This window comes from Podarcis melisellensis (genome assembly GCF_964234715.1).
Source record: "Podarcis melisellensis genome assembly, chromosome: 6".
Lineage (NCBI taxonomy): Eukaryota > Metazoa > Chordata > Lepidosauria > Squamata > Lacertidae > Podarcis > Podarcis melisellensis.
In genome coordinates this window covers 95,911,407-95,939,304 of record NC_138538.1, presented here as the reverse complement: position 1 = coordinate 95,939,304, position 27,898 = coordinate 95,911,407, and the positions used below count along the sequence as shown (strand labels likewise).

The following is a 27,898-nucleotide window of genomic DNA, read 5'->3' as shown; positions in this document are numbered from 1 at the left end:
GTGGGCGATTGAGGGGCACATCCACGAGTCCCACTCCTGACTTGCCCTAGTTTCCTCCAACCCAATCTTCCTCTCGCTGCCCTCCAGAATAGCACCAAAGAGGCTCATCAGAAAAACAGGAGCGGATCAGTCCCACTCTGGCTTTCCTCCACTTACACAGCAGGTATGAAGTGGAAGGACAGAAAGGCATTGAAACTGTGACCTCAGTAAGGACTTTTAAAAAAAGAAAAGTACCTACTTCCTCTCCCTCCTTTATCTCAATTTCCTGTTACGAAATTTCTTTCTTTTTTTAGACAATCAGTGAGTCAAAGTGTGATTTTCATGGGGTTTGGCACTCACGTCATGGTGCAGTAGTGTAGTAGCATGGTATAGGGGTTCAGAGCGGCAGACTCGTAATCTGGTGAACTGGTTTCTCTTCTCCGCTCCTCCACATGCAGCTGCTGGGTGACATTGGGCTGTTCACACTTCTCTGAAGTCTCTCAGCCCCACTCACCTCACAGAGTGTTTGTTGTGGGGGAGGAAGGGAAAGGAGAATGTTAGGGTAGTGATAAAGCGGGATATCAAGTCCAAACCCCCCCCCCCCCACTACAGGATCACAGTCTTTTCACCAGTTCATATCTGAAGAGCCCTGCCAGGTCAGGCTGAAGGCCCACTTGGTCCAGCATTCTGTTCTCACAGTGGCCAACCTGTGGGAAGCCTGCAAGCGAGGACATGAACACCACAGCCCTCTTGCTTCCTGTGATTCCCAGCAACTAGCTGAACACCGCCATCATCGCTCACAGACACTGACAGCCTGGATGAGTTTCAACAGGAGTTGCTCCTGAGTAAGTCTGCATAGGACTATAGCCAAACCAGCTGATTGTATGCATGCTCTTTTAACAGGGCTTATTCCCGCCATGTAAATTTGTGTCGGGTTTTAGCAAAGATGGGGAACCATAGGCCTGGGGTGGGGGGCAAATGCAGCCCTCCAGGCTTCTCTCTAGCAGGTGCTCAGGACTCTTCTCCAGGCAACACATCCTTTCAAGCCACACCCTTCACTTGCCCTTGCTTTGCACCCTCCTAGAATGTTTTCGCCTTGCTGGAATGTAAGCTTGAGCTCTGATAATGCCTCTTTCTTGCCTGCATGGAGACAGATGACTGAGTGTGAAGAAGCTTAGCATACTGTACAAAGGCTAAAATTTACATTTATCTCTCTCTGCCCACTTTTGCTTTTGCCTGCCAGTGACATAGAATCATAGAATCATAGAGTTGGAAGAGGCCAAAGGGCCATTGAGTCCAACCCCCTGCCAAGCAGGAAACACCATCAGAGCACTCCTGACATATGGTTGTCAAGCCTCTGCTTAAAGACCTCCAAAGAAGGAGACTCCACCACACTCCTTGGCAGCAAATTCCACTGTCAAACAGCTCTTACTGTCAGGAAGTTCTTCCTAATGTTTAGGTGGAATCTTCTTTCTTGTAGTTTGGATCCATTGCTCCGCTTCTCTGGAGCAGCAGAAAACAACCTTTCTCCCTCCTCTATGTGACATCCTTTTATATGTTTGAATATGGCTATCATATCACCCCTTAACCTCCTCTTCTCCAGGCTAAACATGCCCAGCTCCCTTAGCCGTTCCTCATAAGGCATCGGTTCCAGGCCTTTGACCATTTTGGTTGCCCTCCTCTGGACACGTTCCAGTTTGTCCGTGTCCTTCTTGAACTGTGGTGCCCAGAACTGGACACAGTACTCCAGGTGAGGTCTGACCAGAGCAGAATACAGTGGCACTATTACTTCCCTTGATCTAGATGCTATACTCCTATTGATGCAGCCCAGAATTGCATTGGCTTTTTTAGCTGCCGCGTCACACTGTTGGCTCATGTCAAGTTTGTGGTCAACCAAGACTCCTAGATCCTTTTCACATGTACTGCTCTCAAGCCAGGTGTCACCCATCTTGTATTTGTACATGAAGCCTCCTAAACGCTGGTCAGAAGCGAATGTGATCCTTGAGCAACCCCCCCCCCCCAAAAAAAAACATTTTCCCAGGCTTGGATCACAGACTTGGCTGAATGTACTCGCCTGTGCATTGCACTAGAGCAGGTCTGCACAACTCAAGAGCCAAGCAAGAGGAAGACCGCCTGTCATGTGGCCAATAAGTGGCCTTTTTAAATAGTCCCCGGCAGAGAGCAAAAGCTGGAGTTGTTTGTCTGGTGGGCTGTATTTGGCTTGGTGAGCCAAAGCTGTGCAGGCCTGTGCTAGAGAAAGCATGCTCCTTTGCCATTTCTGCAGGTCTACAGTTTTCTTGTGGGTATGGGTGGGTGACTGAGGAGCTGTGGCTTAACTTAAGTTTGGGTTCACCTGGGGGGAGGAGATGTAAAAGAGAACAGGGTTTGTTTTCTTTAACAGCTGTACAAGATTCTGAATTTTTGCAGGTGTTAGGGTAGGGAGCAAAGCTGACATTTCTTCCTTGTTTAAAGTCACAGGAACTGTTTGCTTTGCATCTGGTCATCTTCAGCTCAATAGCCAGGAGGGGCCAGTGAATGCACGTCACACACAAAAAAATGTTTTTGTGAAAAGCAGTCTTTTGAACTTGTGACATGATAGCTTCCGTGTAAACAAAGAGAGCTTGTATTTAGAAATGGAATATTTCTGGGTTGTGTTTTTTTTTAAGTCACTGCTGTCTGAAGATCTCCTTGCTCTCCTTGCCCACAATGGTTGTGCTCCGGACTCCACCCACCTGAGTCACCCAGCTCTGGGCACCCGTGACGCTACCTGGCTCCAAGGGGGATTTTCCAGATTTCTATCTGCCTTCTCATACTTAAGTCATCCTGGGAAAAAAAAAACAAAACTCTATTTAGCAGCTATGGCTGTGAGCATGGCAATTTATTATTTAAGGACAGGGTTGGTTATAAGTAGATGAAAAACTTCTGGGCATATAAATAACTTACTTATTCAATGTATAAATTTCTGGTGCTGACAGTTCATAGACACTCAAAGCCAAACTTTGAGTTGTGAGTTGCTTTTGTAAAATATTAAAAGCAGTAACAGAGGGAGAGGTCAATTTGATTATGATTACTGGTAGAAGGTTTGTTTAATGCTCCCCCCCCCCCATTTTAACCTTTTCTGGGGGTTATTTGCCACCTTGCAGGTTTGGGTGGATCAAGTCAGAAGATGGTCTCCCTCCTTCCACCATTGCTGTGGTCCCAATCAGACTCGCCCCCCCATCCCTGTAGGACTGCTTTTAAACATTTAAAAAGGTGGGCAATCTGGGAACAGGGTTTAACACCTTGATCCTGTGATATGCATAAATGCTTGAGGCAGGCCACAGGATTATAGACATTTCTGGGCGGGATATGTGGACACGATTGATTTTTGCAACATTGCTTTGAAGACAAAAACATCTGTAGCCAATCCTCCTGAAGCCACACTCTCTACTAGGGCCTGTTGAAAAGTGCAAGACTTCCCAAAGTGAATGTGTCTGTGGGAGGAGAAAACGGTATGAAGGTAGGGAGGCCCAGATACTTTGGGCCAGAAAGATGAGTAGGAAGACGACTTCCTGGGAAATAAGGGAGATGAAAGGCAAAAAGGACAGAGCAGGGTGGTTGTAAGAAGGGTTGAGTGACAAACAGAAGTTGGATGGAAAGATGGAGACTCTTGGGTGAGAGATTGGACCCCCAGGGTGGGAGGGATGCAAGTTAACCAGGCTTCCAAGTGACGGGTGGAATGCTGATCAGCTGCTTCCATGCTAAGAGTACAGATGTGGCTCATAAATGCCTGTCTGGCCTGAATGGTGGGTGTTTAGTGATTTTGCTACTTTAGATGGTTTCGATGGACTTGATGGTATTTACCATTGCTGTATCTTTCTTTTTTATCAAAATGATGCTCACTACTTTGAGGCTCCAAAGTGGTGCATCACTAAACCAGAGTGCAACATTGGGGGAGAGGAAAGGCTGAGGGAACCAGAAGCTGAGGAAAGGAAGGACGTGTGAGAAAGCAGTAAGGACAGTATATGAAGAATACTGAAACCTCGTTCTTGTTCTCTATAGGAGAAGAGGAAGTGGTTTTAACAGTGCACCTTGCTGGTAGTTTCCTCCCTTGTTACTATTGAGTGCATTTTAACCCATGTGCTTTTGCTAAGAGAGAGTTTTTATTTATCACTGTGTTGACTTACTAAAGACACTGCCTCTCAGAATTGCCCCCATCCGCATATCTAGGCAAACATCTACTCTTAAAAACATAAAACCAAAAAGTAATAATATGTAGGAGTAGGTCTTGCGCCTGTAAGGCAGTTATGGCTCCTTCCTTCCCACTGCCGCTTAAGTCTCAGTCTCTCAGGGCTTTACCCAAGCAATCTGAGACTGTGCCAGTGTGCCCACCTTTGCTTCTCCCACTTAATGCCTCTCCTGGTCCTGGGAGACCAAGGGGGAGGGAATTTTGTGACAGCAGGAGGGGCGACACACTTGCTTCTTCAGTAGCCTAACTCATTTTTGCCTCTTGGCCTCCCTCCTCCCACTCTCCTGCTTCTGCTTCCGATCTTTTCTCCGTTACAGACTCTCCCAGTTCACTAAGGTGGAATTTACACACATGTTAAAAACGTCAAAATGTTTTTTTAAAAAAATCGTTTTGAAAAATGCATTGAATTTGCTTTAGCTCACAGTCACCGTCTAGTGCCACAATTGTACATTGCACTTTACAACACATTCAAAACCTTTTATTTGCAGCTGTATAGCTGAGTCCTAAGCTCTGTGACCTCTTCAGCTTCTGACACCTCCTATTCCCAGTATGACCACTCATTGTCGTCCCACCACCAATCCCTGGGCTCTGAGCTTTATTCCCTTGGTGGTTCCCTAGCTGGTGCCTCCCACCATTCCTCTGTATCCAAGCAGACATAAAATAAAATAGGGATAGGCAAGGAGCCTTGGTCTGAGGGTATCATGGTGCCCATGGCATCCCATTGGGGACTCCGGACTAAGGAATGTACAGATCTACCTTATGCCAGGTCAGACTATTGTTCATCTAGCCCAGTATGGTCTACACAAGTGGTTTCCAATTAGCTAAGTATGGTGGACTTTTGAAAATGTTGATATCGCTATGGTAGTTTTTGTTATATGAATGGTGCCACGGACTACCAGTTGGGAACCACTGGTCTACACTAATTGGCAGCAGCTCACCGGAATTTCAGACAGGAGTCTTTCAACCTGCGGGTTGATCCCTTTCATTTCAGACACCAGGGACTTGGGACCCTGCAACCTTCAGCTAGCAAACGTCTACTACACCACGGACCTGTGATCCTGCCTTTGGTGAGCTTTTCACTTGCAGGGCCAATCTTGTGGCTTTGGAAGTTGGGTTGACCCCAGGGGAAAACACGAGTATTGTCTGGGAAGGCTAGGCTGTTTAAGGCAGGATTGGCTCATCTCTGAAAATGGACTGTGCTGGCTGGGGCTGATGGGAATTGGAGTCCCAATAACATTTAGAGAACCACAAGTTAGCCACCCCCACCCCCTGGTTTCTACAGAAGAAGACTACTCCGGGGGTGGGGGGTGGGGAGGACTGTGTCCATACCAACATTACTGTATTTTCCCACTCTGGTTCTCTGCACGTATTGACTGGGATTAAACTGAGTAATGGAAAATCTTTCTCCTCAAACAGCATTCCTTTTAGAGCATTTTCCAAGATTGCCGCCTCCTCCTCCATTCCCACCCCCTAGAAACAGTCCAGTTAAATACTAAAAATAAAGTGAGCTAGAAGTAGGTTTCCTAAAAATAGACTATTTTTTTTTAGCTTTTTGTGTGTGTATGTCAACAGTGGCTATTTATCGAAGCTGGAAACCAAAGACGTAAGAGGGTGTGGAGGTGACCATTTAAAAGAGCAGAGCTCCTTCTTTCAAAGTTCCCCACTTACCTTCAGCTTGTCCAGCTCAGCACATCTGGTGGGAAACAGCGGACACTTCAGTTGGAAGTGCTCACTTTACCCATCCTTTTTTCCACTGGGTCTTGAGGTTGTTTGTTTTTGGTCAAACTTACCTTCTCGGTAGTGCTGCCTGCCCTGTGGAACGCCCTCCCAGCAGATGTCAAGGCAAGAAACAACTATTTTACTTTTAAAAGATAACTGAAGGCGGCCCTGTTTAGGGAAGTTTTTAATGTCTGACACTGTATTGTTTTTAATATTCAGTTGGAAGCTGCCCAGAGTGGCTGGGGAAACCCAGCCAGATGGGCGGGGTATAAATAATAATTTATTATTATTATTATATTATTACTTCCCTCAGCTCTGCCTCAGAGTTACAAAAGCTACTACTGACCTTCTGTAGATCATGGTTTTTATTCCCACCCCAGCCCCCACCTTTTTGGGGGAGTATCATGAAGACTAGGACTCCCATTCCTCTTAAAGACAGGTGATGTTTCACAGTGGATAGGATGTGGGCAGAGCTGCAGACTCCAGCAAGATGAGGGGGGATGTGTTTTTGTCGCTAACACACAGAAGCTGCTTTCAGGCATGATTTCAAGCCGTGCTGTGGTGTAATGAGAACACACAGGTCTTGAACCAAGGGAGGAGCTTACTTAGCAGTCTCTGATCTGGGCTTGTGGCAAATCACAGACCACCATTTCATCTGAATCTGGCAAATGGTAAGCCCTACTGAGGTGCTGCTTGTATACAGCAGCATCACTCTACATGGGGGCAGGTAGTTTCACAGGCAAAGACAGCCCCCTGCCCCAGGGAGCTTACAATAAAAAAGACAGGAAAACAACAGAAGAGATAATCAATGACAGATAAATTCTGAAAGTGGTGAGCAGTTATACATGCATATTTCAGTAAAATGTGCATTTTTCTGAATAAAATATGTACTATATTGTTTCAAAACTGGGTCTTTTTCTTGGTATTTTCCTATGCTGATTGCTGCTTATTTTGGGTCATTTGTGTTGTGCTTAAATCCCACCAAAAACTGAGAAGTGAAGCCTAAATTTCGTTTTAGGGATCTGAAATGCCGAAAAATCCAAAATTTGCTGATTATTTCCTGCTAGACAATTGATGAAACAAGAATGCAGAGCCCACTGATAGGTCAGGATTTTGACCACCAAAGGCTCTCAGTCTGTGGGGTGTGGGATGAGTCCAGGCCATGCAATTTCCAAGGGCAGCTTCTCTCCACCTTTCCTGTTCACCCAACCTCTTCATGCAGAGCTCATTGTGGAGCTGGTCTGATTCCCTTGCCGTACAGCAAACTGGGTGGTCTCGGGTGAACCCTCTCCTCACCAGGCTGAGAAGGTTCCACCTTCGTTTCAAGTCAGTGTCAGCCGAGTGGAAACCTATAGCAGTGGCGCCTGTCATTTGGTGAGGGGTTGCTTTTCTAGTTCATGTTTTGGACTGCCCAGTTAATTTTGGATCTGATGGGGGCTATACATTTTGAGCAAACAAAGAGGATGCTCTTCACACAGGACACTTTGCTGAAATGCTTTGGTTATAGCAGCAGCTATAGAAGCAGCCGCCATTGTGAGTTACCTCACCCTAATCCAGCAGCTCCGTATCTTTTTACTTAGGTGGATGAAGTCCAAAGACTGAATTGTGAATTAATAGAATTCCGCTCATGAATACGATTTATTTAATAAATGGCACATTTTCTTCCATATATTTTTGTGATAGCAACAAAGATAACCATTTTTGCTTTCTGAATTTCTTAAGTTTTCTTAAATGATAAATTTGATCTTTTTCATTGATATTGTAAAAGACGATTGAATGTTTCAATACACTTCTGATTCCGTCCCCAAAAGAAAACATTCTTGTGTAAAATATCAGATGCCCATTATATTACAAAATTGTCATTAAGGTTCATTCTGACAACCACATGGGACTGACAATAAACTTTTCAGTTTATATCATTTGATATAAGAATTGCATATAAAATTTTAGATACTGATTTTTGAACACTGTGAGAAATAGATTTCAAACGATACTTAAATTAGTTCCCATAATATCACCATCGCCATCTGGTGAGCTCAGGTGCTGAGTTTGTGCTGGGCACATAGCAAAAACAGGCCTAGTGAGAACGAAGACCCTGGCCACTGAGCCCCAAGGTTTGCTGGGGGGGGAAAATATTTTTGATGGCGGGGACCCTAAGGGAGCAAAAAGCTGCAAAAAATAGCTGAATGAAGAGCTAGGAAAAGGAAATGAAAACTGGCAGAAGGGCATGGTATGGGGTATCTTTTGTTGGGCGGGAATAGATGATGGCTGGGTGACCGAAAGTCTCCATTTTGCCATTTTTTTTTGTAGGTGCCATTTGTCACAGTAACAGAGCACATGAACCTGGAATTGTAGGCAAGAGTGGCGAAGGATAGGGCACTCCCCACTCTCCTCCCTCAGAAATGTGTAATAAACTTTTTCCGACACCTCCCTTGTCTTTTCGCCACAAGCGTGTCCACGGGAATCACACATGCTCCCAGACTCCTTGCAGTGGAATGGAAATTTACAAATGCAGAACTATGAAACAGAATGTGCTGTTAGCTGATCGGTGCTGTTTGGGTATTCCCCCATTTTATGGGTCTTGGCTGGCCAGAGAGATGTGGCCAAGAGCCTAAGTACACTTGGCCCTTTAAGGTTTATTTTGCAGTTGTTGTTGCTGCTGCTTCTGTCGTGAAGGCACTTCCTTTTCTATGTATCTGGGCTCCCTGCCTTGCTTTCCATTCGGTGCCAGCTGCAGCTGGCAGCTGTTTGTAGTTGCTTCCAAGAGTAACCTCATTTTTGGCCTGTGGCCTCACCGGAGCTTCCCTTTTTGGCATCACCTTCTAGAAACATAACTCTTCTAGACATAGCAAATATGTCCTGACATCCTTTCAGCTCCCTACCTGGAGACTACAGTTCTGAGGGAAACAGACAACAAGGAGGCAGTTGCTCAAACACAGCCCTGCTTATGTCGGCCATCCAAAAAACTGTGTATTGTGCCCAGTTCCACCCTGTTGGCATGCCTAAAGCTTTAATTAGATAAGAGTTGACACTTTTCTTTTTTGCTGGTTTAGTATGGTTTTTTTTAACTAATTCATTTTCTGTCAACCAAGCTACATGTTCTGTTTAGCTCCATGATCGTTTTCCCTAAAGGGTTTGTTTTTATTATAGAAAGTGTTTGTGAAAGGTTCTGAATAAAGGTGAATTTTGCAGACTTTTACTGGGTGTACTATAATTTGGTTGTAATACCGCACAGTGAAGACAATTGTCCTCCTGTGATATGTTAGGGAAAACAAGGGCATGTAATTCTACTGTTGTGGTGGCCAATGTGTGGTGTGTTAGGGGAGGGGTAGTACCTCTGGCGGGGGAGATACCGTGCTCCTTCTGGGGTAGCTTGTCCACCTTTGTTCCCCAGCCTACACTCGGTTCTCACTTGTGGTGCCTGGAAGCTGTCAGCATGCAACAGCGGCCACAGCCTGGGAAACGGCTCTGACTGGCTGGCTAAACCAGGTGAAGAGAGCAGATGGGTCTCAAACCTTTGGTGAGTTAGGAATTGAGCAGACAAAACCCATAGTGGGTCCAACAGTCAAGAGGGCGGTTTCTCCAGCTGCTGTAGACGGAACTGAGGGGCAGATGAGGCTTGTCAACTTGGGAAGGTAGCCCATCGAGGAGAAGGAAAACTCTGGTCCCAAAGCTCTGCTGCTTTGTGGAGAAGAAAGGGCTAGGGAGTAAAACCCTACACAGATCTGGAGTGGAGTCCCTAAGGCAGTTGGATGGCGCCTTGTACACCTCTTGCAACTCCTGCAGCCAAGCAGTTTGACTTCACCCCTGGAGGCACACTCCTTTGTCTCTTGAAACAGATTGATGCCAGCCATAGGTGGCCAATATCTAGACATTTATTAGTCCAGTTAATGTAATTATTCAAAATAGATTGGTGGTGTGTGCCTCTGCTGTTCTTTCAGGAAGAAGAGGTCCCAGAAGTTAACTTCTTGTCCCAAATAACATTTGAGATCTTTGTTAGCATTCAGATGCTTAAACAGACCCCTGGGTTGCAATATAGACAAGCTGAACAATATAACACAACACAATGGCATGAGTAAAATAGTTCTTGTTTGGTGGCTGCCAATTCTGGCATTTGGGGCACCTTGCGTAGCCCTTGTTAGGTTGAGTCTGGCTGTTATGTGTGATTGAGTGCACACTGTGGTGCTTGAAGAGATTAGTGTTTGCTTTTGTTGTCTCCTGTTGTGAGACCGTCTTGTCTTTGTAGCTTCTTGGCTCTGACAAGGAATTCCTTCCTGAGGAAATCCTTAGAGCGCTGCTTTATTTGCTGAGGATGTGGAGGCTGACAAAGAGGTCTCAGACCAAAGAGCTTTAGCAGAAGCACAAGGGGTGCTCGGTAGAACTCGTCGGATAGTTGTGCACGATGGGAAAGGAGAAAGCATCTTCCTTTTGTCAGCTGGTGTTCAAAGCAGCCTTGCTCCAGACAGCTATTCCCATTTGCCTCATTTTAGTAAGGAAGGGCTTCTGTCCCCAGCGAGGTGTGAGGTTCACAAGGATGGATGTTTTAGAGGAAAACCAACACATCAGAGCAAATGTTGTTTCTGGCAACCCAGAGGGAAAACATTACAAAATACAGGATACAACTCCTTATAATGGTTGGAAGTAGCTTCTGATCTGTCACTTGGAACCTGGGGCAGTGAACACAAGGCAAACACTGTTTGTTTTTTTTTAAAAAATCTATATTGTATTCACAGCAACACTGCAAGCTACATAGCTTCTTATTATTTTAGACAACTGTTGTGAACAGTAATTTTCTCCAGAGTTATTTTTTAAAGCAAAAAGCAACTGATGGAACTTCAGTCAGAATGGAGGAAAGGGAGTGTCATTTTCCCTTAAAAAATAATAAAAAAGCATCCTTCATTGTGTTTCCCCCCTGCAGGGAAATTATACGGGTTCATTGTATGTTTTCTCTGCCAAAAGGTGGGGGCTTGAGAGGGGAATGTTTGGGGACGGCGGAAGTTACCCTGAACTTTGTGTAACTTGTAGTCGGGCCCCAAGAGGTGCCGACTTGTTCATGATCACTAAGGACCAAGCTAGACTTTGTGTAAACTGACATGCAGGTTTTTGTGTTGTATAAATGGCAGCCAGAGAGAAGCCGGAGCAGTTTTGGGATTAGGGGTGGGAGGATGTTTAAGCCTTTTGTTTCCCCTGCCAGTCCTGATAAAAACCACTGCTCAGAGGCTGCAAATTGTGTTTTGCTTCCAGAGCCATCACAGTTGGAGAGGGTGAACCTAATACCAGCATCGCATTTAGGTACAGGTGGTTCTCCTGCACAGCACACCTAGTTGAAGGGACGCAAAATAATACTATCCTATATTTATGTGGGCACCTACTGAGAAGATCCACAAAAAGCAACTGTACTAAAAGGAATTATTGTTAAAATAGGAAATAATTAGTGGGGCGAGGTCACCAAATTTGTCCAAGTTCAGGGCACCCTATTATCAAAGTCCCCCCCTGCTAGTGGGGACCCTGGCAGGGTGGGGAAAGGGCTAAACCACTATGATGTCTTTAGCATCTACGGTAATTTGCCCTGTGAGATGGCGATTTATCCAAAGCCACCAAGTCCACTCCATAGCTCAGAAGCCAGGATTGCAGCACAGATTCTTTTCACCTCTCCAGCTCAACCTACTAGTTCAGGCCTTCACAACTTGTGATTCTTCAACCATGAATGGCAGCCCAACGGTGAACTTGATGCACCTGTTTTTGCTTCCTGATGGGGATTTGTGAAGATTCACAGAATCGTAGAATTTGGACATTCTAGTGTGAAATTTGTCCATTGCTTTCAGTGATATACACACACTCTTATTCGAGCCTGGATAGCTTGCACATCAAGATTATGAAATGTTTATGTCCTTATGGGAATTTGAGTGGATACAACCAGACAAAGGATAAGCTTGGGACAACTGCATATCAGCCACGTAGTGTTTGTCTTGGAAATTAAACTTGCCTGGTTACTTCTACAAATAATATTGTTGAGGAACTTCAGAGTCCCCAATTTCTTCCTGCCTTCCATCTTGAACGACAGCCCCACATGCTGACGAAACGGCACTTGATTTGGTTACGTAGTTTAGGCTGCAGTGGCTGTTAGAAAGGGTTAGTGATTTTTGTCAAAGGAAACAACTTGTAGTGATGTTTCCTTCTTTTAAGGAGGAAGACATCAAAAGGAAGACAGCAGAGGCAGTCTCCAGATGTCTTTGACACTGAGCATATGAAAGAAATAAAAATACCTTAGGGGTACAATTCAATGAGATCATCACCAAAATGGCATACATGAGATTAACAGCCTCTAAATCAACACTGGCAAGTGAAATTTTTAGCTAAGGAAGGGAAAATGTTTTCAGTGCAGAAACGAATTATGGGAATTTGTTAACTTACATTTGGTAGTAAAATTTGGGGTTTTTTTGGGGGGGGGGCAGCACTCTTGTGCTTACTGGTTTTCCACCACTGATATGCACAGGTACTGGGGTTCCAGCAAAGCCCTAGTTTTGGACTGGGTGAGTGCCCAAATCCAAAATGTTGCAAAAATGTGCATGATTCTGAATCTTCCCAACCTCTTTATCTGGCCAGATGGTCAACAAAGCCGGGGGGAGGGGAGAAGGAGGGAAAGATTGTCTAATGCTGAAGTCATGGGTGTAGCTACTACTTGGTAACATTTTGGTTGGTTTAATAAAGGTATTGCCCTAACCTAGATTTTGTATTTTTTCCTTATGCATCCACGTGGCTGCTACCTTTGCTTTTTGTGTAACAAGAAAAAAGTCTGATGAAACAGCTGCAAAGGCATGTGTTGGGTTAAACAGGGTGATTCTTTAATATTCAGTTATGTATTCTCAGGCTGATTGGAGAAAGCTGATTGCAAGTCTCTTTAGAAACAAATTAAAAATAGCTTATATTCAAAGGATATACTATTGCATATGGATATCATAGCACAGGGTTGCCTGTCACCTGCAATGCTGTCTTGCCTTTATGAATTGACATAGTATCCTCTTAGAACAGCATTTGTGGCCGGTGCTTTTAGCCTTCCTAGATGGCAGACATATTAAAATGTTGATAAGCCATCATCTTTGTTTCCTGGTCAGAAGGCTGTTGAGAATCTTATCCATTACATTTTGCACTTCTAGTTTTCATGCTCCCAGATGAAATTAATTTGGGAGCTTTGTAATTGATGTTCCGGATTTTGATTAGACTTGCTATCTCCTTTTGGATCAGGATAAATAAAATACTTACAGAACCTGTTTGCTTGCAGTAGCCACTGAAGAGCAGGTGTCATATCCGAATAATTGTTGTTATCTTGCCATGCTAAACATTTGTTAAAGGAAATTGCTGTGAAGTGGTGGACAAAAAGAAAGAAGGGGCAGCAATAGAGACTGAAAAGCAAAAAGATTGATGGAGCCTCAGCCTGGAAGGCAGGGGTGGCAAACCTGCATCTCCTTTGATGCTGCTGGGTGTCAGGCTGCCTCCAGCAACTCCCGGCTGGTTGCCCAGGAACGTACAAAGCCAAGGGAATGTTTCTTACCGTCCTATTTTTATTCAGTATTTACAGAGCGAGGCTATAGAACCCAGCCTTTTGGATAATGGCTTTGTCCCGAGTGAATCTCTACCTCCCTCTCTCCCACTTCCTCATTCGTCTCCTCCATGGGTGCTGCTACGTCTCCCCTGTCTTTGAGCTCTTTGCTCTCCTACTTTCACTCTTGACGGTTGCTGGGAGAGGGGGATCTGGAATGCTTTCTAAAGATGCTGTGTCCGTCAGCTGCTTTCTCCTCCTCCTCTCCCATTATATCTCAACTTCCCCCCTCATTTGCCTCTGAGCTGCGACCTCCCTCAACCCCCTGTTGTAAATCAAAACTGTCTTCCTCTTCCTCCTCCCTGGAAGGGTCCAGATGGGGAGGCAGCCTCCACCATTTCTCCTCTGCCCAGGCCCTGCTACTGGGCTACAACTCCCATCACCAACCATTGGCCATGGTAGCTGGAGCTGATGCGAGTTCGAGTGCAGCAGCACCTGAAGGACCTTGCTTTTGTTGTAAGGCAGTTTGGACAGTGGGGTCATATTCTGTTGTCACTTCATCCATGTAAGTGTGAAGGTGTGCATTTGCAATTTACAGTAGAGATTACATGTGACAGGAAACAATGCAACTATATTGATTTCTGAACTGCACTGAAGATGTCAAACCATCTGGTCTGGAGGCCTTTATCCTCCTATCCCAGACAGAATGTGTTTGTGTGTTTGTGTGTGCACGCGTGCAAACACACACACCACACCCTGGAGTGACAAAAACAATAGAGCCATGCATTTGTTGTAATAATAATAAGTTCATGTATATTGGAAAAGGCTTTAACAGCGTTGTTTGCTTGGCGTTCCCTTGGTGGCAGGTGAATGTCCCTCTTTCTTCCACTCTCTGTAGCTGCAGCCTGGATGATAATCCAGGGCACTCATCTGTAGTTGTGCTTTAAATAAGGTGGTGTTTTTGTTTTAATTTCCACTTTGTAGTACCTGAGCTCTACTCAAACCTTCCACTCTGTGGGAAGCAGGGTATTACTTAATTGTGTTTTAGGTGGGACCTTCAGTGTCTAGCAACTAGAAATAGACGGTCCCACCCAACTAAGTTTGCACAGAAAAAGTCCCTGGATCAGTTCCTTGCATTTTGTAAGAATACTAGATTGCAAGGCAAGGAAAGATGCCTTCCTTAGAACTTGATGAGCTGCTGCATATCAGAAAGTCCTGGACTAGAAGATGGACCAGCAATCTGAATCAGCAGAATGCAGCTTTGCATGCTCATCTTCTTGGCTGGAGCTAGAGGTCAGTAGCTGAGCACCTGCTTTGCATGCAGAAGGTCCCAGGTTCAACGTCTGACATCTCCACATGGACTGGGGAGGCCCCCACCTGAAATCCTGAAGAGTGTCTGACTTAGTGTGAAGCAGCTTCCCGTGTTCCTAACCTGCCTGTGCAATAATCTCTGATGTGTCTAAAGCAGGTGTAGCTGCTGCTAAGGGCCCTGGAATATGGAACAGCAGAATCCTGGAGTTGCCCAGTGCTAGACCTCATATCAGAAGTGAAAGCAAAGGAGGATCTACCGTATTTTTTGCTCTATAAGACACACTTTTCCCCCTCCAAAAATTAAGGGGAAATGTGTGTGCATCTTATGGAGCGAATGCAGGCTCCATGGCTTCAGTGAAAGCAATGCAAAGCCTCCGGAGCGCAGCGGGAGCAAGAGGGAGAGCAAGAGGGATTGGTGTACATTGATCCCTCTTGCTCTCCTGGCTTTGCTTTGCTGGAGAGGTGCTGCACAGTTTTCCCACTCTGCATAGCACCCCTGCAGAGAAGTGGGAGGAGAAATGGAAGGGGCTCCGTTTCTCCTGCCACTTCGCAGAGAGGGGGAGAATTTTTTTTTTCTTGTTCTCCCCCTCTAAAACTAGGTGCGTCCTATGGTCGGGTGCATCCTATAGAGTGAAAAATACGGTACTTAACACCTTCTCCTCAAGCTCAGGAGGAAGTTTTTGTTTGCCATTCTTCCTTCTGGTTCTGAATGCTTGGTAGCTTTTTGGAGTCAGTGGCACCTCCCCCCCCACGCCCCCCACCCCCCCAAACCAGCCAACCAACTCATTCCGTCTAGACGTAGGCCTATCGCTTCTCGGCCTTTTGGCTAAGATCAAGTGTAGATGTAGGCCTACACTGCCGGCACAAATTCAGTTCTAGTTGGTTGCAGGTTGTGTGCAGGGCTGGGCTGATGTGGCCACAGTGCTGGGAAAGGCAGCGAGAGTGATGTGTTCGGAGGATTCAGCAACAAGGACAGGTGGGTGTGTTGCTCATATTGTCTTGGAGTTCAGAAATCATGCAAAACCTGGGGAGGTGCGTGCAACGGATAAGTCTACACTGAGGGATGGGAAGGATCAGGCCCAAGCTAACCCTCTGAATCCTTGCCAGAAAGTGACTCTCAAGAATTGCTTAGTATCTATTGACCAGTCACACACTCATTTCTCCTTTGGAATCTTTTATTAACGTATAGAAAATGCATTAAAAAAGGAACTATACAGAGCCTAAGAGCAATCAGGACTAAAAATACTAGTTAACAATGGTTAACAAGCGTATATCCCCATTCTCTGAGCTACGGTTCCATTACGGGATCATTGGGAGGGCAGATGCTTTTTCTATCTCTCCCTCATTGTTTTACTGGTAAGGTTTAGTTTGTCAGAGTCTCTCTGAGGGAGCTGCCGCCTCATTTATTTCTTCTATTAAATAATAAACACAGTTCCAGAATAATGCCTATACAAAGGAGGGGTCAGAGTTTTCAAAATCTTTGTTGAGTCATCATCCTCTGAAAAAGCAACCATGACACTTGCCAAAGTCTCGGGATTTTTATGCCGTTTGATCTTCTCAGCAGGATCTGGTTTCATTTTTTTCTGATCTCATCCTAGCTATCTTCCCTTGTTGAGACAGCAATATCTGAACTACTGTAGCTACTCACCAGCCTTTAGGCAGTATTGTTGGAGTGCTGTCAGCACCGTGGATTGAAGGGTTAGTGAGAATAATAAAAAGAGCACCTAGTTATTTCCCCAAGCAAGGGAAATGCCTTCACCCCACTCCTGCAAGGACATAATAAATCGGAAGGGAGTGTGCTGTTCTCAGTGTTCCCACCAAACTCCAGCATCACAGTGGTTTGTCACAGAGGCTCCCTTTCCCCTTGGAAAGGGTATAATCTCCTGTTCTGACAATGTTCGTCCCATTCTGCCTTTCAAGAAGCTGAGAGGTGTAGGATAGAAAAATGAACTTTTTAATACTGTGTCAGCATGGAGAACAGAGGACCTAAATCTCCTCTTTCTTTGAATGTATTCATGCAGAATAATTACCACTCCCTGATTCTGTAGTTATGGACTATACAATTCTGGGAGCTGCTTTCAGTCCATGCAACGGAGCTGTTTGCCCTTTTGACAGCAGCAGCAGCAGCTCCCTGCAGTGTGTTGCAAGCTGAAAATCACTTTGGAAATGGCCCCAAATGTGGGCTGACAAGTTGTGTGCTGTGCTGCTGCCAGAGAAAAAGACGCAGAAGCCCCCCTGTCCACAGAGAGCTCCCCACAAGAAAGAACTTCAGTAATGGCCACACTGTTGCTTTATGCTCCTCCACAGTACAAATGTGTTCAGTGCCCACCTTTTCCATGCCTGGAATATACCAATTTATGCATATACAAAGAAGGCGGGGAGGGATAAAAATTCAGCTTGAAAAGGGAGTAACTAGTCCACATTATATGATCTAATAGATGTGCCCTGGATGGCTTCATAATGTCCACAAAAGTTTTGAAGTGTACATGCTTTTTCCTGAGGATCTGTTTTTGAAGGGGTGGGTGTTTCAGCCATTTTGCAGACATCTGGAGTTTGTGTGACATAATTCCAGAATAGTCTGTTGTAGTACAAGCAGCTTAAAGAGTGGTCTCCTAAAGAATAAAACATTTATTCTGGCAAGAGTGTATGGGATTACTTTTAGGTAAACGTGCAGAAGACTCTAATGTTAGCCTAAAGGGCTGTGGACTACTACCTGTGTGTAAGCTTCCACCGCTTCCATGGGATGACTCCTTCATATGGCATGGAAAGAGAAGAAGAAGAAATGAAGAAGGAGGAGGAGGAGGAGGAGGAGGAGGAGGAGGAGGAGAAAAGGAAGAAGGACTTGAACATACCAGCCCATAAGCACCCAAAAGTGCTCATGGATCTAGCCCTTAGCCTTTAGGGTCCCTTATAATTCTCTGTTGGTTATGCATGAATAGCTGTCCGATCTTCACAGTGAATAGACGGTTGATCGGAATGAAGCTACCATGGCAAGTAGAGCACCAGTAGATGCTTACAAGTTGTCTGTGGCCTGTTGGGTTTATGGGGTTGGTTTGGTGGTGGATACCTTGCTAATAGTGTCTGAGTCAATGACTTAACAGGGAAAAATGCCACTACAGCAATGGAGACTGCTTTCTGAGGAAACCTGCCACTCTTGTAGGTAAGCCTTGTTGCTCTGGGAAGAATGCCTGAAAAACTGAGCTAATGACCAAATTGCCACAGGAAACAATAGAATCAGCCACATTATAGGACATGGATATTCACACTGGCGGAGGAAGGGGGTGTGGTGGGTGTGGCCTGCCCCTGGTGTCATCCCTTGGAGGGGTGTGACATCGCTGTGCCGAACCCCCCTGGGATGCGTGGTGTGGGCACCGCCCCCCTGGGACACTCGCCCTGCCCCCGCAGGCAGCTTGCCCCGCCCCCAAGTGCACAGCAGGTGTGCTGCTCCAGGTGCCAGAGCAGCTAGCTCCGCCTTTGGATATTCAAGTTATTTTTGGCGCATCAGGTGCTACATGAGAGAAAGGAAAGCTACCTAAAAATGCTCAACTATGTTCTAACTGAGTTCCTTTCTGCTTTTGTGTGTTCAGTCTGTTGAATCTAGTCTACAGATTCAGGCCCCTCATGTGTTGATGACCGAACAAGTTTATATATTATTCCCTGACGGGGCTTAGAAGATGCAAGCTGCCAGAGTGGAGTTTCTCCAAGGGAAGAATCATAGAATCATAGAATTGTAAAGTTGGAAGGGACCTCAAGGGTCATCTAGCCCAAATCTCTATAATGCTTGGGAGTTATTTGAAAAGCCATGTTAGAAGCGCAACTGGAGTGTATACTGCAGACCAAGAGAAGCACCAGGAGAGCCAAGAGGAAATCAGCGTAGTTAATGAGCAGAGTCAAATCATTTGACTCAAATGAGTTGTTAGAGCGAAGAAGTCTTTCTTCAAAAAAATGGAAATCTTGTCGAAATGAAGAGGACCAAAAGGAACCCATAATTTGGCAATGAAGTGCAAGCAGACAGGAAGAGTTGCTAAAGAAGAATTTGAGGAGTGCATTGCTAGAAACATTAATACCAACAAGAAGCAGGAGACTGTTTAGGGAGGCAGTTGTAGCCTTGGAGGGTGCTGAAGTTGCGCTAAACATGGATACGGAGAATGCAGAGAAGCAGAATCGGTCTTCACAACAGTAGATACAGGGCAGATCCCAGGGCCTGAGCTAACTTTTGCAGGGTCAAATAGGGGCGACGAGAGATAAAACTGCTGATATCATAATGCTGTTATACAAATCTATGGTGCGACTGCATGTGGAATAATATGTACTGTTCTGATCACCTCACCTCAAAATGGATATTGTAGGGTTGGAGGAGGTTTAGATAAGCGCAGCTGAAATATTCAAGGGTCTGGAGAGATTCCCCTTCCAAGAAAGGCTGCTGCACTTGGGACTTTTTAGTTTAGAGAAAAGGCAAGAGGTGACTTTATAAAATTATGCATGGCATAGAGAAAGTGGATAGAGAAAATTTTTACTTCACTCTCAAAACATTAAAACTCATGGTCACCCAACGAAGGTGAGTGTTGGAAGTTTCATGACAGGCCAAAGAAAGTACTTCTTCGTGCAGCTCATAGTTAAACTGTGGAACTCTCTCCCACTTGAATGGGGAGTCGACAAATTCATGGAGAACGCTACTGATGGCTGCTGGACATAATTGCTATGCTCAGCTGGAGGCAGCAATGCTTTTGAATGGTAGTTGTGGAAACTGCAGGAGGGGAGAGGGGGCGTGTGCTCAAATCTTGCTAGGGGAATTAGATGGAGGATTGGCCTCATCCTAAAGGCTGTCTTAATGTGTGTGTGTGTGTGTGTGTGTGTGTGTGTTTGTGTGTGTTGCTAATAATACTGATCTGTGGAATTCCAATACTGTTCCAGGGAACCCCATGTTCTAACAAGCAACACAATCCAAGAAAAAGCAGCTGAAGAAAAACTGTGAATGCCTCTAAAATGGAATTCCATTGGGCAAAGCAAGAAGAGCTGACGTAGTTACCTGTGAAAGACTCTGTGCCCACAATTGTGCATTTAATTAGATTCGTCATTAGATATGGGCAGTTTTCTAAAGAGCTCTGTGAGAACTTTTTATATTGCCTGTGCATATGTATGTGTATGCATTTTTTAAGAGTGCATGTACATCTTTCTTTTTAGCATTTTCAGATAGCCACCCCCTAATCCAATTGTGCACACTTTCTTATCCGTTGGAGGAGTTAGATGTCAACTCACAGACATGTTCCCAAGCCTGCATTTTTAAAACTTGCATTGTGTTAATATATTGTTCTGTGGTTATTGTGTTGCATTTTAATTCATGCCAGCTTCTTCAAGTGCTCTGTGAGCACAGCAAATAGGCAGGATATAACAACAATTCCTTCTGGAATACTGTTTCCCATGTCACATTTGAAATCTGCAGAGCAGAGGGTTCATTCTTTCTCCCATAATGGCTAGGCTACCAGTATTTCAGAGTCCTCCGCAAGTGGGACTGTTGTTTCTGCTTTTTTATATCTTAAGTATCAGCTGCCATGTGCAAAACTGCAGATTATCTTGAAAGCATTCCTGTGCAATGAGTAAAATAGGGATGTGGAGCGCTCAGGTATCTACCCAGAGTGAGATACTGCCTATATAGAGGCCATTCACTGTATTTTCTTGTTCTCACCACAAGGTGGCAGTTTTGCACTGTTTCTACACTTGAATTGAAACATTTCTTTTTCCTCCTGCGTGCCAAGATGGCCAGTGTTCATATTAATTATTGTTATGCTATTGCTAAACAGTTAGAGAAACTCATTGCTGAATCAGGGAATATCAGTTGCTCCAGTCTCCTCTTAGTTGATTTTAGAGCGGCGTTTCCTGTGAAAATACAGTGGTGCCCCGCAAGACGAACGCCTCGCAAGACGAAAAACCCGCTAGACGAAAGGGTTTTCTGTTTTGGAGGGGCTTCGCAAAACGAATTTCCCTATGGGGTTGCTTCACAAGACGAAAAAATCTTGCGTCCCCCGGCGGTTTTTTTTTGCTTTTTTGCCCTTTTCCTAAGCCGCTAAGCCGCTTATGAGCTGTTCCGCTGATAAGACGCTTAACAGCTGATCGCTGGAAGCCGCTTGACAGCTCTAGCACTAATCCGCTAAGCTGTCAATGGGCTTGCTTCGCAAGACGAAAAAACCGCTAGACGAAGAGAATCGCGGAACGGATTAATTTCGTCTAGTGAGGCACCACTGTAGCCTTTTCTTTTAAAAGCTAAATTCTGTTCTTTGAATTCTAAATGTCACATATATAATTTTGCTCAATTTTTATCAAAAACTTCACTACCTAACCTGGTGGTGGTCAACCTCTGAAAATGTGACTCTTTAGGACAAACTGTTGTCAGGCAGGAACAAGTTTGTGTGTGTCTAGAGCAGGCTTGGCCAAACTTGGCCCTCCAGCTGTGGTTGGACTACAACTCCCATCATCCCTGACCACTGGTCCTGTTAGCTAGGGATGATGGGAGTTGTAGTCCCAAAACATCTGGAGGGCCAAGTTTGGCCATGTCTGGTCGAGAGGATGCCATTATGCAGTGTTTTGCCCAGTGTTGTGTAGGGTTTCTGGGATTATGGGGTGATTTCTGGAATGGTGAAGTAGACACAACTCTACTGTTATGGCAGGGTGAAAGAGCTGATTCAGAAAAGCCCTCGTAGACATGGGAGTTTCAAGCTTCGAAGAGACTAGTCTGCCAGATTTTTAAAAAATCTAGTTAGGAAATTAATACAATTTTCTGGGCCGATAGAGCTCTAAACTGATGCAGGCAGAATAACCTCAAGTGCCTCAAATGGATTGGGTGAACTTCTTGCACTCCTCCAGCTGAGGCCTAGATTCTTAATCTAGAGCCTGTACCTGGGCTGTCTCACCTCAGATGGCAGGTGATACTCACATGACTGAATGTTCTCCCATACCAAACGTTCCCTCCACATAGAAAAATGGATGCCAAGGCAGAGATCCTATCCAGGGGCATAGCTAGGGATCAGTTAGGTTGGATCCTGCCAAGGTCCAGGGTGTGCGTGTGCAAAAATTGCACCTCTCCACTCTGGCTTGGAGTGGCTCCCTGGGCCACCGCTCTGTGTGTCCAGCTCCTTGGCAAGGCTGCGAGGGACCCCAGACAGGCCCCTGATATGCTAGTTTTCTAAGTGTAAGCTTCTTTTTAAAAATAATGCTGGAGAACATTTAATTGTGTGCGCCTCCATCCCGCACTGCCTGAAGCAGGACAGCCCAGACACAGGTTTATCATCATGGAAAAGACAGTTTTCTGTGATTCTTTTTTTGCAACCCTTTTTTGTGGTTATAACAAAAGAAACAGTTGCCGAGGCTGCAGTTTGGAGGGGCAGACTAGTGGAGATTCTGACTAGGAGAAAAGCATGGAGGGGAAGGGTTAGTCCTCATCCCATGCACATCCCAGGCAATGCTCCAAAGAACCATTGCTGCATTTCACGTGGGGGTGGGGGGTTTGGTGGGGCGGGGAATGTTGGTAGATCCCAACACAAATCTCCACATAACGTGTTGTTTCAGTCTCCAAACATTCTGCTTGAAGGTAGGCAATAATTAATGCGTTTTATGGGGGCTAGTGAGGAGTTAAGTGCCTTGCTTTTGTAATATTCACACGTTTCATGCCCAGGGATGTTCTCCCCACACCCAGAAAAGAGGCTCAGGTTTGGTGTTAACTCAAAGCGTCCCTCTGCTCTGCCCCTCCGCAGTCTTTGTGGGTTGGCACTGACTAGTCTGTGTCGATGAAACTGGAAGCCGCTGCCACAAAATGCGTGGCTACACAGGGAGGTGGCTGCACTTTGAAGTTATTTTCACCAATGGGCTGGTGAGGGGAAGGGACATAGGCTTTTTAAAGAGACAATTGACTCTGTTAAACTCCCCTTTCAGAAGTTGACTTTAAAGCAGGTAAATGTTTCAACGCCTGAGAGAAATTTAGTTGGAGTGCCTATAAAATTGGTACAGCATGGGAGCAATACAGGTGAGAGACATTTAGTTCCGAAACCATTTCGACACACGAGCAAGTAGATTTGCTTGCATTTGTTTTGGGGAACATGACCTAGGGTTTGTGTTGGGATGGAAGGATGAAGTGTCTTCGCCTGCCTTGTGTGGCCCAAATGCCAGGTCTTTAAAGGAACGGAGCCGCGAGGCCTCTGCAAGTGGGTTCAGTAAGTTTCCAGATTTTGGAATCTTCTTCCCCGACTGATGGACATTTGCTGGCTCAGCAGGCATTACTGTGAAAATGTCACTTAGTTCATGTAGCAGCAGCAGCAGCAATGGGCAACCAGAGCTCTGGGAGCTGACCTTGGTACCCGCTGGCAGAACAGGCTGGCATGTGAACAGAAGCACCCCACGTACAGTAGAAACTGGGTTAAGAAGGAAAACCTTAAATAAAGCCATTTTCTAATAGGTTCAAGAGAGAACAAAAAAACTCTTCTTTTATGGAGGTGTGCTGGGTAGGAACTCAATAAAGTCACTGGGAATGACAGCAAAGCATCAAGGTTGTTCTCTTACCAAAGTCAGCCATCCCTCAGGGGCGTCATGGCTTCCCTCAGCCACTCAGCATGGAGCAGGCTGCTACCTTTTGTCCTCTCCTTTTCAGGTTATAAAATACAAACAAATGACAGAAAAGGACTGCTTGTCCAGAGGGATCCTGGCCCCTTCACAGCTGCAGGGACCGCCGCTTCCTCCCCAGGGTGTTGCGATGGTTGTAGGGCCTCATCTTCATTTCCACAAAGGGTATGGAGAACTCGTGTCCTTTCCAGTGGTACCAGTTAATACCCTGTGGGCAAAGCAGGGGGAAAGTCATTGCCAAAGGGTAGGGATACAGTGGTACCTCGGGTTACAGACGCTTCAGGTTAAAGACACTTCAGGTTAAAGACTCTGCTAACCCATAAATATTAAATCGGGTTAAGAACTTTGCTTCAGGATGAGAACAGAAATCACGCGGCTGCAGCGGGAGGCCCCATTAGCCAAAGTGGTGCTTCAGGTTAAGAACAGTTTCAGGTTAAGAACAGACCTCCAGAACGAATTAAGTTCTTAACCTGAGGTACCACAGTACTTGGGATAATTCAGGTAACATAACAAAACGGGAGGAGTGGAACAGGGCACTCACAATCACTTCCTACTGAAATACTTTTAAGGCTTAAAAAAAAGCAGGATTGGCTTTATTCTGTTTCTAATTATAAGATTTAAACCTCAGAGCACTTTTATTCAAAGTACATTAGGCCTGATTTGCACATTCAGAAGAATGAAGTGATAGAGACCTGAGATGGTAAAGAGAAATGCTTTGGGCTTTGGCAGGAGGACCATTTTAATGAATGCTCCCCACGTGAAAAGCTTAGTTTAAGTAGAATACTAACATAGCTGGAAGAGGGAGAGGTGAGATAAATTTTCTCCCCGATAGCCTAGTGCTCTCTGCCACCCCAGAAGTTGTAGCACTGCATTATTTAGCATTGTACAGACCAGGACTTGAGATGACAGAAGCCTCCGCTATACCACTTTAGACTGCAGGTAAGAAATTATATTTTTGAAAATAACTCCCCCCCCCGATTCCCTGTATAAAAACTCCACACAGACATAAAACCACCCTATGAAAGAAAACTACTTTGTGTAGTGCTTTCACTGCTGTGCTGGTTCACTATAAGCAGGGAGCTTGTCACCAGGTGATGAAAGCTCATGCTCTTAACCACACAGCTCTCTGCTGATGAGCTAAGAGGCTTGCAAAACATATCATTAACAAGCAGAGAAGCTGAGCTCCTGTTTGCAGCTCTGAACTGACCCTCCACTTACCTGGCTGTGTCGGGACTCGCCATACTTGCCGTTGAGGTTGGTCCTGTGACAGTTCTTATACCACCAGGCCCCTTTGTATGACATGGCACAGTTTGTGACGGCAACATCGTTGTCTCTGTCTCTGGTGGAAAATGGGCGCCCTTGATGATATGTGAGTGAATCTCCTGCAACAGAAGACAGGTCATTTTCCTTCTGCCTGCAAAGGGACAGCTCAAGCTGAGTTCATGCATGTATGTTTGTCGCTCGGTGGCTGCACTGGTTTTGGCTTTGTGCAGAACAAGCACTGAGGGCTTGTCCTCACTTCCGCTTTTCCTTTTGCTTTCTCCTGGGAAAACCCCTCTTTACTTCCTAATCAGAGCAAACACCAGTCAGGTTTTTCCAGTGGATTGACGTTTGATCTGATTCAGCGTTAAAGGGCAGGTGTTCCCGGGGAAAGCAGTGAGGTGAAAACTACTCCGACCCATGTCTAGAAAGCATGGGACAAGAGGAAAACTGCTTGGACCCCTGCTTTCTAGGGGCAGGACAAGCAAAGTGCGCATGAGCCCCGAGTTGTGAGAGTGGCCCAAATTAAGAAGCAAGCAGAAGCAGCTTCTGGGGGTTACTGAACGTATGTGGTGCACAGTGTGGGAGTCTTTTTGTGTTTCAGGCAGCCTGACATATTGTTTGACACCCCTGGCCCCAGTACATGCATCTTTTATGCTATTTCCAGAGCCATGTTAGTCTCTGGCAGCACCTTCTAGGCTGGTTAAGAGCACCTGCTGTTGCATCGACACCACTGTTTTCTCACAGTCCCACCCTCAAGAACAACTGGTGTAATTACACGACCCATTAGGCATGTCTACCTCATAGCATCACGGATGGCAAAGGAAGCCCTCTCACTATCCTCATTCTGATCAGGAGGGCATAGGGCATGTATCCTCACTGCCTTGGCATCAGTGATGTGTGCCAGTCTCTCCCCCTTCCCCCATTCAGAGTGAAGAAATGAGTGCAGCATGGCAGAGGATATCCTTATGAACACACAAAGCAAATAATTGGGCCTAGTACACAGAGTTCTTAAACTCCCTAGCGAGGAACATCTGTGTGGACACTTCTCTGGGCAGGGATTCTATAACACATGAGACTGTCCTTTTTACTTCCTTCTGCATCTGAGGAGACTCTCTATTCTATTATGCTTCTAAACTTATCAGACATGTGTCTAGGGGCTCCACACACACACAGCCTATTTTGAAACCAACTTTGGGGTTTCGTACCTGAGAGGTTTTCTTACCTGTATTGTATTTGCTGCCTGCGTTGAAATGTAAGTAAACCTTTTTTGCTTATCTTACTAAAAATGTGTGGTTCCCTTTTGGCAATTAGGGTGACGAAAGGGAGGCCTGGAGACCACAAATAAAAGGGATAAAAATGTGTAATTGCCTTATTCCTAAACTTTAGTAAGATGCAAAGCATGCAAGTGTTGTACTTTGCTAAAACAGCTTCACAGCCCACCTACTTTTCATATTCCTTGCACAAACACAGAATAGGAGGTATAAATTTCAATGTACAGATTTAATCATCAGTCCATCACCTACACATTGCCATCAGTATGGCTTGAGGAACGTGGAAAGTTCCAGTTGCCATAACAGGTGAACACTTTGTCACCCTTTGAGCGCTTTTGAAAATTCACTGATGGGGGGGGGGGGGAGAGAACAACAAAAATGTTTGCAAAATTCACCCCCACCCCATTTTTGGCTCAGCATTAGACTGAGTTCCATTTTAGAAGCTCATTATCACTGATAGATACAAGAGGGAGACAGATGTTTACATCTTTTGGCCAAGTGTTATATGGGAGCGTATGAATCTGCAGTCTAGGGTTTCAGATGAATGGGTCCATCTACCTCATCTAAGCCACTGCGACATGAGATGATCTTACGTGGAGATGTCAGGGGTTGAACCTGGGACCTTTTGCATGCAAAGAAGGATCACCACCAAGCTATGTTTGTTATATATCCTCAGGAGACACTTGGGCTTACCTACTAACTATTATAAAGGCCACATTGCATACTTTCAAAAAAGCTGCTGCATGGGTCCTATTTGTATATCCCTACCTTATGAATTAAACTGGGGGAGGAGGAGAATGAAATACATGGGTGGGGGTGGAGATAAATAGAAATGTGTTTGGTTTGCATGGAGAGAATTGGCTGATCTCTCGTGTAGGTTAGGCGAGAGCTGTTAAGCCTGAGGAAAAACGTCTTGGAGTAGCAAGTGGGGAATGTGCCCTGAATCTGTACCAGCAGTGCCATTGTAGTCCCCTATCCGAAGCTTGTACAGACTCCTGGCATCTCCAACGGAGAACTTGTCATAATATGCGAAGGCTGTTTCCTGGCCGTCTCTCATATCTATCCGCAGTTCATAGCGCCCCTGTGATGTGATCTTGTGCATATTGTCTAGTCCTAGAAAGACAATAAAAAAGAATTTATAGGGTTGCATGCCTAGAAATCATGTGAGCAGCACAGTGTAAGAACCGGCTCTCAATGCACATGCTGCGATGTGGAATTGGGAGTAAAAGCAGAGTGGAAATTTGCCATGCTCCATGTTGTTGTTCAATCCCCTCTGTCCTGAGTCTAGCCTTTGTTGTCCAGGAGGTGCAAATCGGATGTGGGTTCTGGATAATGGGACCCAGAAGCCAAGCCTCATGCTGGAATGTCCATTTGTTGCTCTGTGCTTCCTCCCTAACCTAACTGGCCGTTATAAGAATGCATGGAGTCAAGTGTAGGTCAGCAATAAAAAACACCATTGTCTGTTAACTCTTTATAAAGTTCCATGAGAACTGGGAAATAGCTATTTTATTTCAATATTCCATAACCCAAGGGTGGGGAATCGCTGTTCCATGGGCATACATTGGGGAAGGGGGAACAGGAAACCCCTCCCACATTGTGTGTTCTACCTGTGTGGGGCCACCCATGTGTCAATCACCTGACAGTACCATGACAGCAGGCGACAACTTCAAAGGACAAAATCAGGAATGCACTCCTCATTTTTCCTTTCTTCCTTTGCAGGTGCAATATGCATTTAAGAAAGATTTTTTTGCCTTTGCCATCCAACGAGTTCAAGCTGGGCAGCAAGGCACAATGTTCCTTTGCAGGAGCAACTTGAATCTGAGCTTTGTGTGCCAAGAAAATGCCCTGCCACAAATGAGGCTTGCAGCTGGATTTGGCTCTATGGGTAACCCTGATTGAAGAAGAACTGTTGGGAGCACATTCTAAGACTCCTGGCCCTTCTTTCTCTTTCTTTCTTTCTTTCTTTCTTTCTTTCTT

General features: G+C 45.3%; 1 protein-coding gene and 2 long non-coding RNA genes across 5 annotated transcripts in view; 1 reads left to right on the top strand and 2 right to left on the bottom strand.

Annotated features, from left to right (window-relative positions):
• Nucleotides 1-22: 22 nt before the first annotated feature.
• Nucleotides 23-27,849, top strand: LOC309372042. Its single transcript, XR_014169392.1, has 3 exons — nt 23-163; nt 600-824; nt 27,641-27,849. It is a non-coding gene; the product is annotated as an uncharacterized lncRNA (long non-coding RNA).
• On the bottom strand, nt 15,935-17,564 carry LOC309372023. Its single transcript, XR_014169370.1, has 2 exons — nt 17,457-17,564; nt 15,935-17,208 (listed from the first exon to the last, which is right to left on the bottom strand). It is a non-coding gene; the product is annotated as an uncharacterized lncRNA (long non-coding RNA).
• The window catches only part of TNR (tenascin R), a 375,058-nt gene continuing 370,384 nt past the window's right edge, over nt 23,225-27,898 (bottom strand). For all 3 annotated transcript variants that reach the window (XM_081915027.1, XM_081915029.1, XM_081915028.1), the window contains 3 exons: nt 26,873-27,034; nt 24,606-24,769; nt 23,225-23,595 (listed from right to left, as the gene is read on the bottom strand). In XM_081915027.1, coding sequence (XP_081771153.1) covers nt 23,476-23,595; nt 24,606-24,769; nt 26,873-27,034 — 446 coding nt within the window. In that variant the 3' untranslated portion in view covers nt 23,225-23,475. The remainder of the gene's footprint in view (nt 23,596-24,605; nt 24,770-26,872; nt 27,035-27,898) is intronic.